General features: G+C 41.1%; 1 protein-coding gene across 1 annotated transcript in view; it reads right to left on the minus strand.

Moving 5' to 3' along the window:
* LOC109912758 (cadherin-like protein 26) overlaps nt 1-13,417 on the minus strand; it is an 81,159-nt gene that overhangs the window by 26,510 nt on the left and 41,232 nt on the right. Inside the window, exons 9-12 of the mRNA XM_048608430.1 lie at nt 11,048-11,190; nt 4,376-4,609; nt 3,986-4,207; nt 2,229-2,344 (exon numbers count right to left, since the gene is read on the minus strand). Coding sequence (XP_048464387.1) covers nt 2,229-2,344; nt 3,986-4,207; nt 4,376-4,609; nt 11,048-11,190 — 715 coding nt within the window. The remainder of the gene's footprint in view (nt 1-2,228; nt 2,345-3,985; nt 4,208-4,375; nt 4,610-11,047; nt 11,191-13,417) is intronic.

Here is a 13,417-nt window from a genome sequence, read left to right on the forward strand (position 1 = left end):
CTTGATCATGACCCCACCCCTGAGCACCAAACCATCATCTCCCAAACCATCCACAACCTCATCACCTCAGGTGACCTCCCACCCACAACCTCCAACCCCATCGTTCCCCAACCCCGCACCGCCCGCTTCTATCTCCTTCCCAAAATCCACAAACCTGAATGCCCCGGTCGACCCATTGTCTCCGCCTGCTCCTGCCCCACCGAATTGATCTCCAACTATCTAGACTCCATTTTCTCCCCCTTGGTCCAGGAGCTCCCTACCTATGTCCGTGACACCACCCACGCCCTCCACCTCCTCCAGAACTTCCAATTCCCCGGTCCCCAACACCTCATCTTTACCATGGACGTCCAGTCCCTCTACACCTGCATTCCCCATGCAGATGGCCTTAAGGCCCTCCGCTTCTTCCTGTCCCGCAGGCCCGACCAGTCCCCCTCCACTGATACCCTCATCCGCTTAGCCGAACTCGTCCTCACACTCAACAACTTCTCTTTCAATTCCTCCCACTTCCTACAGACAAAGGGGGTAGCCATGGGTACCCGCATGGGCCCAAGCTACGCCTGCCTCTTTGTAGGTTACGTGGAACAATCCCTCTTCCGTACCTACACCGGCCCTAAACCCCACCTCTTCCTCCGTTACATTGATGACTGTATCGGCGCCGCCTTGTGCTCCCACGAGGAGCTCGAACAGTTCATACACTTCATTAACACCTTCCACCCCAACCTTAAGTTTACCTGGACCATCTCTAACACCTCTCCCCTTCCTGGACCTCTCTGTCTCTATATCGGGCAACCACCTAGAAACCGATATTCATTTCAAGCCCACCGACTCCCGCAGCTACCTAGAATACTCCTCCTCCCACCCACCTTCCTGCAAAAATGCTATCCCCTATTCCCAATTGCTTCGCCTCCGCCGCATCTGCTCCCAGGATGAGGCATTCCACTCCCGTACATCTCAGTTGTCCTCGTTTTTCAAGGACTGTAACTTCCCCACCTCGGTGGTCGAGAACGCCCTGAGCCGTGTCTCCCACATCTCCCGCACCTCATCCCTCACACCCCGTCCACGCAATAAGAACCAAAAAAGAATCCCCCTCGTCCTCACGTACCACCCCACCAACCTCCGGATCCAACGCATCATCCTCCGACACTTCCGCCATCTGCAATCCGACCCCACCACCAAAGACATCTTTCCCTCCCCATCCTTATCTGCTTTCCGGAGGGACAACTCTCTCCGTGACTCCCTTGTCCGCTCCACACTCCCCTCCAGCTCCACCACACCCGGCACTTTTACCTGCAACCGCAGGAAGTGCTACACCTGCCCCCATACCTCCTCCCTCACCCCCATCCCAGGCCCCAAGAAGACTTTCCACATCAAGCAGATGTTCACCTGCACATCTGCCAATGTGGTATACTGCATCTGCTGTACCCGGTGTGGCTTCCTCTACATCGGGGAAACCAAGCGGAGGCTCGGGGACCACTTTGCAGAACACCTACGCTCGGTTCGCAATAAACAACTGCACCTCCCAGTCGCGAACCATTTCAACTCCCCCTCCCATTTCTCAAACGACATGTCCATCCTGGGCCTCCTGCAGTGCCACAACGATGCCACCCGAAGGTTGCAGGAACAGCAACTCCTATTCCGCTTGGGAACCCTGCAGCCCAATGGTATCAATGTGGATTTCACAAGTTTCAAAATCTCCCCTCCCCCTACCGCATCCCAAAACCAGTCCAGCTCATCCCTGCCTCCCTAACCTGTTCTTCCTCCCACCTATCCCCTCCTCCCACCTCAAGCCGCACCTCCATCTCCTACCGACCAACCTCATCCCGCCCCCTTGACCTGTCCGTCCTCCCTGGACTGACCTATCCCCTTCCTAACTCCCCACCTACACTCACCTTTACTGGATCCATCCCCGCCTCTTCGACCTGTTTGTTTCCTCTCCACCTATCCTCTCCTCTATCCATCTTCTATCCGCCTCCCACTGTCTCCCTATTTATTTCAGAACCCCCTTCCCCACCCCCTTTTCTGATGAAGGGTCTAGGCCCGAAACGTCAGCCTGTCTGCTCCTATGATGCTGCTTGGCCTGCTGTGTTCATCCAGCCCTGCACCTTGTTGTTACAGGATCACACCTTTTCTCTTTCACAAAAATTGTTTACTATCAAACATTTTAATAGGTCTTACCAATTCAGATGTTCATTCACAAAAGATTAAAATTTTAATAAGATTTTACCTACTTTCATTTCTATACAAGGCCTTTCTTGGTTGTACATTATCAGTGTTCCTTTGGAATTCTCAGGAGGTAAAATCTGAAAATGTTGCTGTGTCATAAATAAAATCAGACAAGAGCCAACTATAAAAAAATGCAAGGTAAAATAGAATTAGTCTTTGTCTAATAGCAAACTTTACATAAAATAATTATGCAAATATATGAGTTACTCATAAAAAACTAACTACTGCAAGAGGGCAATACATAGAATTAAATATCTTCCTAAAGAAGCATTTCTGTGTTTTTTTAATACTAAAAATTACTTAAACAGTATTTATTTTTTCAGTCATAATTATGGGTGTGTATTTTGAAGGTAGGCCATTGTCTGTGATGAGTCTGTGGCCTGCTGGTGTTGTTACTTGCCTTGTAATCTCGAGATACAAGTTAATACTCTGGGGAAGTGGGTTTAGAACCTGCCATGGCAGCTGTTAGAATGTAAATTCAAATAATAAATTCTGCAATTTAAAATTAGTCTGAGTGACGATGGTCATGAAATCATTGTTGATTCTTGTTGTAAGCACCCATCTAATTCATTACTTTCCTTTCGGGTTGGAAATCTGCAATCTTACCTGGTCTGGCCTACATGCAATTCCAGACTCACAACAATGTGAGTGTCTCTTAATTGCCATTTGAAGTACCTGTTAAGTTACTTAGTTGAAGCGAAATGAAGCAAACATGTCAGCAATACCTACATCTTGTTAAATAATAAAAAAAATGACCTTTGGTCCAACTCATCCATGCCAACCAGATATCCTAAATTAATTTAGTCCCATTTGCCAACATTTGGCCCATATGGCTCTAAACCCTTCCTATTCATATACCCATCCAGATGCCTTTTAAATGTTGTAATTGGACTAGCCTCCATCACTTTCTCTGACAGCTCATTTAATACATGCACCACCCTCTGTGTGATAAAGTTGCCTTTTAGGTCCCTTTTAAATCTTTCCCTTCTCACCTTAAACCGATCACCTCTAGCTTTGGACTCCCCCACCCCAGGGAAAAAACCTTGACTATTTACCTTATCCATGCCCCTCATGATTTTATAAACTTCCATAAGGTCACTCCTCAGCCTCCGTTGCTCCAGGGAAAACAGCCCCAATTTATTCATTATCTGCTGATACTTCTTCCTGAACTGTCTTACTTGGCTGTTTCGTCAGTGGTGGTTTGCTATTGCTTTCCACTCTCAAAGACAGGTTGAGGAGGGAGGTGTCAAGTCTACCTTAGCTGGAATGGGAATCAAGCCCATGTTGCTACACATCTCTCCAAATGAGCCAACCAACTTCCATTATTCTAACAACGTTGCTTAAAATACTGCAACTTCTAAGACAGATGTCAGGAAGCAATTGTTTGCAGTATCATTGATTACTGAAATAATTATCAGCAAATGTAATGCTGGTTTAGAAGGTGTCTCTAGAAGGATCACCCTTGTGAAATCCCAATGTGAACCTCGTCAAAATGCATGAGCGTAAATTTTGCAAATCCATTTTCTGGACATGGAGCCTTGGTCAATGAGAGTGTAGACCAAAGAATCAGTTTCAGAGATCAGCAAACTTTGCTAAAAATACCCAAAAAATTATAACCACAATATTTGAATGGATTTAAATTATATTAGAAAAAGTAAAGATTTTTCTTTTTCAGTCGAGTTTTAGAATAAATTGCTTAAAGTTACACGACTTTGTTTTTGTGTGGATAGTTGTATGTCGATGTGAGCTTATGCTTACTTACACAATATCAGCAATAATGCTCCAAAGAGAAGACCAATAGCAGATGCAGATAAGGCAGCTAGAGGTGGACTAGACGGAGGGCAGGTATTTCCATCTTGACAATTGCAAATCCATAGATGTAATGTGTTCTTTGTCACTACACCTTGTCTATCTCTAATTAGCAAGGGTATGGTATAGTTTCCAATAGGAATTTTCTTCATTCTTTCAAGTTTAATGGAATAACCTGCCAAAAAGTCACCAAACTGTATCAACGTATGTATAAGTTACGATAAATTCCTTGAATGTAACAAACTACTTATCATTACTAGTTGACAAAATCAATTTCTCACTAAGCTTCTGAAGTAAAAATTATGTACTGAACCATGTTAATAGATTTGGATTCACCACCTACCACTTTTTTGCTCTAATTTCCACTTTTCATTTATATTTTGTTCATTGTCTAGAAGTTCAAAGTGAAACGGGCCACCAAATGGAGCCATATCATCATCTTTTGCTGTCAGAGTGACGTGCTGAATACCTCCATCATCACACATTTCTTCATATGTAGAAATCAAATATGACCCACTGTCGTTAATATCAGTCAACACAATATTTAAAGAACCACTTCCTGTTTGAGGCGGTATCCCTAAAGAAAAGAAAAATATGTGAACAACAAATTGCTTTTGCAATAAGTGTGCAGCCAATAGTCGGTCACATTTTTGGCTCTTATTTTAACCAGTAAGAATATAGCACCATCAATTGAAATAACAGAAAACCATGAATGCTGGAGATGAAATATTGTGGCAGTATTCATCTAAATTTCCTCCTCATCCTTTTTAACGTTAGACACACTATCCTGAGAAATCTTTCCGTCTGGTCATGTTCAAATTCAGGGACAAATATACCAAGCAGGCATTTCTGACCAGAAGTATGCTAAGGAAATCAGTTTTCACATTTTTTTTATTCATGCTTAGGGCATGGGCACCATCGGCTAAACCAACATTTATTGTCTGTCCTTAGTGACTTGAGAGGACAGCAGTGAGCTGCCTTTTTGAACTACTACTGTCAACTTGGAGTAGGTTAACACTCAATGCCCTTAGGGATGGAGTTCCAGGATTTTATCCCAGCAATACTGAAGGAATGGGATATATTTCCAAGTCAAGATGGTGAGTGGCTTGGAGAGGAACTTGGAGGTGATGATTTTTTCACGCAACTGCTGCCATTGTCCTTCTAGACAAGTAACAGTCGTGAGTTTGGAAGGTGCTGTCTAAGGAGTCTTGGTGAAATTCTGTGTTGCATATTGCTGCTACTTTATGTTGGTGGTGAAGGGAGTGAATGTTTGTGGATGTAGTGCTAATCAGGCTAGCTGCTTTGCCTTGGATGATGTCAAGCTTTTGAGTGATTTTGAAGCTGTACTCATCCAGGCAAGTGGTCAGTATTCTATCACATTCCTGACTTATGCTTTGTAGATGGTGGACAGACTTTGGGAAGTCTGCAGCACATAGACTTCAGTGGTTCAAATAGACAGTTTACCACCACTTTTTTCAAAGGCATCAAGGGATAGGTATTAAATGCTGGCCCAGCCAGCATGCCCATGTCCCATGAATTAATTAAAAAGTGTCAGAAAATAAGTTACTCACTGCAAAGTTCCTACCTCCTGACCTGTTCTTGTAACCATAGCAATTTTATGGATTATGTTGTTCAGTTCTGGTGAATGGTGACGTCCAGAATGTTGATAGCAGGTGTTACAGTGATGTTTAATTCTCTGTTGTTAGATACAGTCACTGCTTAGCATGTATGAGGAACAGATGATACTTGCCACTTGTCATCTCAAACCTAGATAATGCCCAGGTCTTTCTGCATTTAAACACAGACTGCTTCGGTATTCAAGGAGTCACAAATGGTGCCGAACCTTCTGCAATCATCAATAAAATATCACAATTCTGACCTTATGACTGAGGGAAGGTCATTGATGAAGCATCCGAAGATTATTGAGCCAAGGCCATTACCCTGAGGAAATCCTGAAGAGATGTGTTGGAGCTGAGATGACAGATCTCCATCCACTACAACCATTTTCAATGCGCTAGGTATGACTCCAACCAGCAGAGAAGTTTCCCCCAATTCCTCTTGACTCCAGTTTTGTTCGGGCTTCTTAGTACCACACTCAGTCAAATGTAGTCTTGATTTCAATCTTACATGAATTGAATGAAATTGGTTGAAGAGTGGTACATATGATGTTGGAGACATGAGGTAGATGCCAAGATGGATTACTCACTTGGCACTTTTCACTGAATGTTGTTGCAAATGCTTTGGCCTTATCTTTAGCACTGATATTCTGGATTCCCCCATTGTTCCCTGGTGCTGTGAGGCAGCAATGCTAACCACTGAGCCACCCGAAATGGAGTAATGAATACAGAGTCATAGGCTTCACCTGACAAAGGAGCAGTGCTCAGAAAGCTTGTGATTTCAAAAAAACCTGTTGGACTATAACCTAGTGTCATGTGACTTCTGACCTTGCCCTTTCCAGTCCAACACCAGCACTTCCAAATCATAGAGTCATAGAGCCATACAGTATGGAAACAGACCTTTCGGTCCAACTCATCCATGCCAACCAGGTATCCTAAATTAATTTAGTCCCATTTGGTAGTATTTGGCCCATACCTTTCTAAAACCTTCCTATTCATATAACCATCCAGATGCCTTTTAAATGTTGTAATTTAACCAACCTCCACCACTTCCTTTGGTAGCTCATTCCATTCATGTACCACCCTCTGCATGAAAAAGTTTGGTCCCTTTAAATCTTTCTTTCCGTTCTTTCCTTTCCCACCTTAAACCTATGCCCTCTAATTTTGGACTCCCCTACCCTGGGGAAAAGACCTTGATTATTTAACTTATCCATGTCCCTCATAATTTTATAAACTTCTATAAGGTCACCCCTCAGCCTCCAACACTGCAGGGAAAATAGCCTCAGCCTATTCAGCCTCTCCCTATAGCACAAACACTCCAAACCTAGCAACATCCTTCTAAATCTTTTCTTAAGTTTCACAACATCCTTTCTATAGCAGGGAGATCAGAATTGAAGGCAGTATTTCAAAAGCAGCCTAATCAATGTCCTGTACAGTTGCAACATGACCTTCCACCTGCTATACTCAGTGCACTGACCAATGTAGGCAAGCATACTAAACGCCTTCCTCACTATCCTGTCAACCTGTGACTCCGCTTTCAAGGAACTACGAGCCTGCACTCCAAGGACTCTTTGTTCAGCAACACTCCCCAGGATTTTACCATTAAGTGCAATCAAACACACCAGCTCAGCGAGCAAGTCTGCAACCTCATCCATGACCCGAGCTACAAATCTTCTCAAAAACCTATATAGGTCCTACCCTGATTTGCCTTTTCAAAATGCAGCACCTTACATTTATCTAAATTAAACTCCATCTGCCACTCCTCAGCCCATTGGCCTATTTGGTCCAGATCCCATTGTACTCTGAGGTAACCTTCTTCACTGTCCACTACATCACCAATATTGGTGTCATCAGCAAATTTACTGACCATACCTTCTAGGTTCACATCCAAATCACTTATATAAATGACAAAAAGCAGTGGACCCTTCACTGGTCCTTGCAGTGAATATGAATTTTTTTTGTGTGTTTAAGTAGCCTAGGAAGTTAAATGTAGATATTGCCTTTTTTTAAAAAAATCAACAAAGGGTTTTTGTTTAATAATTAAATCATCAAAAGGCACCTAAAACTTTATTTTATTTCATCTCAACATGGGCCCTGAGGCCTGTCCATTGTGGATACTGTGTCAATGGCAAAGAATGTGTAAGGGCAAAGGGTGGCAGGTGTGGTGTATGGGTTAGCATGAGCTGACACAAAATTGGCATCATAAGGATGATGCAGGGTTGAATACAGTGGCTTAGATTAGCATGGAGGGTATGAGGGACCATGGGAAGAATCAGTGATCATGGAGAGTCAGTGTCTCATAAGGAGCCATGGCCTGGTATAAATGGGATACGCAGTGCATCAGAGCATAAGAGATTGTACAAGGTTAGAGCTAGAGGGCTGATTTTTGATTTGTATCTATGATGAAACGTCGCAGTTCTCAGAGGACCAGAGTTGTCTTTCTAAACAGTTGGCCCCTGCACTGGGGAGCCCTTGTGTGGACATTCAAATCCTTACAAGAGTTGACAGCCTGACTCCCACTAACATCTTACCCCTCAAAAAGAGTTTGACTAGCCAGGCCGCTCTCCCCAAGTCAGGTTTTCAGAGACAGGAATTTTCCAGTACTAAAAATTCTGCTTTGGTGTCAATTTCCCATTACAACATAATTGTTTTCCCTCTCTTTTATTACTTTCATACTTGGCAGTCTGTCCATTACAGGCCTTAAACTCTTTGCTTCTATGTCCATAGCTATAACGTAAATATCTACATATCCCATTTACCCTTTATTGGAGATTCAATATTCTGCAAAAAAAAAAGGAAATATTTTTTGGACCCCAACTTTAGGGCCAAATGTTATCCTGAACCCATACATGCTGTGAGCAAGACTGGCAGAACAATATTCCCAAAGGTAAATCCTTAATTATCCGCTTTGTTGTTAATATCCTATGATGGGTGAATTTATAATACTACAGGCCCAATCAGAGAGCTGGCAGCTCTAGATCCTTGGCAGCCTCACCAGGAGAACATGTAAAGATCTAATTTCAGAGGGATCAAGCTGCTAGTCTCCTCAGATCATTGGGAATTCCTTCTTGCAGAAGTGTTAGGACTCTAGATGTGGCCTTGCCTGACACTGGTTCCCAGCTGGGGACGTGGAGCCTCTGGCTTCATTGAATGCCCAGCTTGCTGCAGGAATGCTGCTTTCACAATGCTGGTAGCTTCCCAATGTGACAGAGGCCCACTCCACCACTACCAACCTGATAGAAATGATACATTACCTCAAATTCTGCTTGACGTACATAATTAGGCATCACAGTCACATACACCAAGCAACCAATACTTCTCAGGTGACAGGATTGTGTTGGAAAGCCAAACCATTAACGCTCACTTCTAATTTTCTTTTTCCCTCATCTGCAAGTTTGTCGGAATGGAGCTGGAAAAAACTCAGCCCAGTGTCACTGTTAAAGTTTCATCTTTCCAGTATTAGATGACACTACCCAATTTCCAAAAACTGAAGGACTTTTATATTCATGCTACAGCGTCACTAATATATAACTGTTAGACTGGAACTACCTAACAATCCCAACAAGAGTGATGATAGGACTGTTGTCAACTTTGGCTCAGTTGGTTGCAATACTATACCTCGTAAAAAAAACTGCAACTTGTATCCTCTTTATGCATTTCAAGGTGATCATTTATGCAATCCAAGTAGCTCAGCATTCAGGAAATCTTCCAAATGGTCCAGGCCCTCTCACTCTGTTGTCTCTTTTCAATTGAGTTTGCAATGAATTTGGTAGCTCCATCACTTTTTAATATACATAATGTGTACCTGCACATCAATGACTGATTGATTCAGCAAGTGTTCCTAGTCTTGACTTGGGGGGGATGTAGTGGAAAGTGAAGTGTAATAATGGCTACCTTCACTGCACTGGGCAGAGATTTTTCTGCAGTGAAATCTATCCATAGGTCAGAAAATGTATTTATCCTGTTGAAATATAGAGGTTTCTCCAGATGCACTCAGGAATTTATTCCTTGGTATGCAATCTCTGGACAAGAGTGAATGGAATGTCAGTGACAAGTTTCTCAGGTATAATCCCACTGCTTGTCTACTCCCACTGTAGAAATGTTATTTTCTACATCTAAAACTAGAATCCACAAATAAATTCCCATGATTCTCTATGCTGGCATAAAATGAGAAATATACATCTTGACTCCAAGTGTCAAACACAATAGAAAGGGAGAAAAAAGAATTGCCATTGCAAGAAGTCAAATCTGAACAGTAAAAATGCTATTATCTAATGGCAGATCTAACAACAAAGAAAATATCCCACTGTTATGGACTAAACCAAATCCCTCAAAATATTCATAAGATAGTCTGCACCCTAACTTTTTCTTATTTTAAGGGTAAATACAAAGTATTGCATTCCAGATGCAATTTGATTGGTCAAACTATCAGATTTAAAGCCAAGCGCATTTATTCATCCACAATACTTAAAATAATAAAAAAAGAAGGATTTGGAATAATTTAACTCTATTGGAAAACCTAACAGAATAATAGATACTGTAAATATTACTAATTAACTTCTCCAAAATAGTAACATTCCATAAACACATGCTTGGCAAAGGGCAAATTCAGAAAACAGATTGTCTCACATGCAACTCCTACAACAGGCAAAGAACACCCCAGCTTTGGCTGTAACTGAGAGAGGGAAAAGATAGCTTTCACTTCTTCCAGAGCCCAACAGCAACTGCTGAAAGCTAAATTAAAAACTCTGGTTCTGTGGAAGCTCAACAACACCCATTTAGGCTGCTTCTATTGTAGCAACTTAAAACAAAACCCCAAGGCCTCACAAGCTGTTTACATTCTTACAGGCTGCTCATAACCTTTCGTTCAATCTCTCTTTTTAAAAAAAGGACAGGACAAAATAACCTCTTAAAGCCACAGCATTGTCACACCACATTTCAGCCTACAGTTAATAAACTCCAAACTTCAAGGTGAAATTCCTGAAGCAGAAATGGGGAAGCTAAAAGTGTATTGATCTGAGAAGAAATATGAATTTTAGCTGAGATAAAATTGCATGAACTTACTTCAAATCAGGCAAGGCCTCATAAAAATTAACAATAGCCAATTCATAAAATTTACCTGTTGAAATTGCCAACCATTCTGCAGTAACTGAGATCCCAGAGAGCAACAAAATATAATGTGAAATAATGTCACACTGGCAGAGTTAGAACTACTCTTAAGGATAACTTATGTTGGTGAGATAATAAAACTATGAGAATAGAAAAATGACCTGATCCTTATTGCTGATATCTCACTCAACGATGACCATGACACACCCAATCAAGTGAACTAATAGAATTGAAAGATGCAAAACAGTTTTAAATATTGTTGCAGGATCATTTGGTAATTACAGACTTACCGTCATCAATGGCATGAACAATAACTTTATAAATGCTTTCTTTCACATAAGGAGATTCACGATCTAATTCATGGACTGTTGTCACAACACCTGTTTCCTCGTTTACTGTAACAAAACCTTCTGGATCATATGCCTTGACAAACCTGTTAGACAAAAGTTGTTAACAAAATAAGTTCTTCAATGCTGCAACCTTAAAATGCAATGATCATCAGACATGATTTCCATGACTATAAAGAAGAATGAAATATTCTTTCTCCTGCAGTGAAATCTTATGTTATTCCTAATAAATTTACTGTGCAATTATTCATGGAAAATTGGAAGATGTAATAACAGTTTTGGGAAGCTATCTGAAAGACCATGAACTGAAGGACCAGCACATTTGTTTTGATTACTTTTTCAGAATTTTCAGCCAATTGAGTTAAGTGGTAAAGGGCAATCTGTGTTCCAAGTGTTTCAAAATTGCAGGCAATCATGGAATGTGAATAGAATTAAATTTCTGACTGGTTGCTGAGGCGTTTTCAGCAATTAAGAGATTTTGTCTACCATTAGACAATCACAGTATTTTGTCCCAAGGACATTTGGCACGCTATATAGATTTGCACTAATTTCATACATATTAGAATTTCAGAATTCAAATACAGTACCTAAATAGAAATATTTTCACATAAAATCTCCACGCATTTGCAGTACAGAAACAGGCTACTTGACCCAATATATCCATGTCTATGATGTATATAAATCTCCCCCCCCATTCTTCTCCATATAATCCCATCAATGCATCCTTGCTATTTATATTATGTACATGTGTTTATCTACCTTCTGCTTGGAATAATCTTTACTATTCATCACAACTATTCCAGTGGTAATGGGTTCAACAGTCTATCTACTCCGTGTAAAGAAGTTTCTCCTGAATGTTTAAGTGGATTTTTCAGTCACTGTGTCATGTTTAAGGTCTTTAGTTCTGGTTCTGCTTTCAAGTGGATGCTTCAAGGTGAATTAATCTCTAGATGTCAGAAACTCAACATCAGAGCCATTGTAGTTTCTGAACTTTCTGACACACAAAGGCAAGTGCCATGGCTCTTGAAAGCCCACAGGGAATGTAGAACTAACAAACCAACTATAATGCTCACACACTTGGTGTTCTGTGCAAGTTTAACACGAGTTCTTGACTTTTGAATTCTATCCCTCCTAATATGGATCCCAGTGCTTTGTTTATTGTTTTAGTGGCCTATTTAAAATATCGCTGCTTTTAGTGATTAATAGATGTGCATCCCCAGGTCAAACTTAATTAGACACTTCCAAGAAGTTTTTGGTCTCCTTATTCTTCTTACCAAACTGTGCCTCCACACATTCAGTAATATTGAAATTCATTTAGTAATTATGTGCCCATTTTGCAAGTTTGCATTTATTGTATTTTAATTTTTTTTTTCTGCAATCCTCCTTTGCATCAACTACACCACCCAGCGTGGGTGAAATTGAATTTTAAAGCAAATAAAATAAAATAGTAAGTTGAGGAACTAGTGAACAGACCCACGGTAATTACAGTTCAAAGGGTAACCTGCACATATTCTTTCGGGTTAGAGTCAGAAATGTGAAAACTCAGAGTGGATGTTCCATCATTAAGCTTTGGTAGGGACGGCAGTTTAAAATTATTTAAATAAGGAACGTGGATTATTCCAGAAAGCTAATAAACTAAAAGCACATTTGTAAACAAAGGAGTATCTTGGCAAAACGAGGCAGAGTGGAAAGAGTGCAGTTCATTCCATCAGAAATATGAATTTTTAATATGGGTCTCAGAATGGAAGTTGTTTTTAAATGGTAAAATATAATTGATTTACATTTCTGTTTGGGATTATACCAAGTGTGCCAAATACCTATGGTAATAGGGTGTACAGGGGAGGTGCCTCATGTTGCTTTTCTTTCTGAGAGTAAGCAAACAGCTTGAGGAAGGTGGGGACAGAGATTTGCTGAAAGATGTAAAGTAGCTGTTGAACCATTGGCTGCAAAACAGCCCCTGCACAGACTTGGAGAATACAGTCTGTATTTGGTCCAACACCAAGACGAGGAGTGTCAATGCCATTAGGAAGCAGAGGCATTCCTAATTTGTGAATCACTGAACAAAATTGTTGTGAGGTTCAGGATAGAGATAGGAAGTCCAAATTCATATGGTTTTGAAGGAAAGTTGGAAGGTCATTAACGCACATTAATAGGAAGTTCCCAGGAAATTTCACATCTTAAATAATGATTGGAATATTAAAAAGAATTCAAAATGAATTCTAGAGAGCTGTGGCATGCTTTGTTTCATCCCAAAAGATCTCATATTTCAAAACCTTGACAAATGACAATTTCAAGTTACTAGTACATGATATT

This window comes from Rhincodon typus, chromosome 19, assembly GCF_021869965.1.
Source record: "Rhincodon typus isolate 14 chromosome 19, sRhiTyp1.1, whole genome shotgun sequence".
Lineage (NCBI taxonomy): Eukaryota > Metazoa > Chordata > Chondrichthyes > Orectolobiformes > Rhincodontidae > Rhincodon > Rhincodon typus.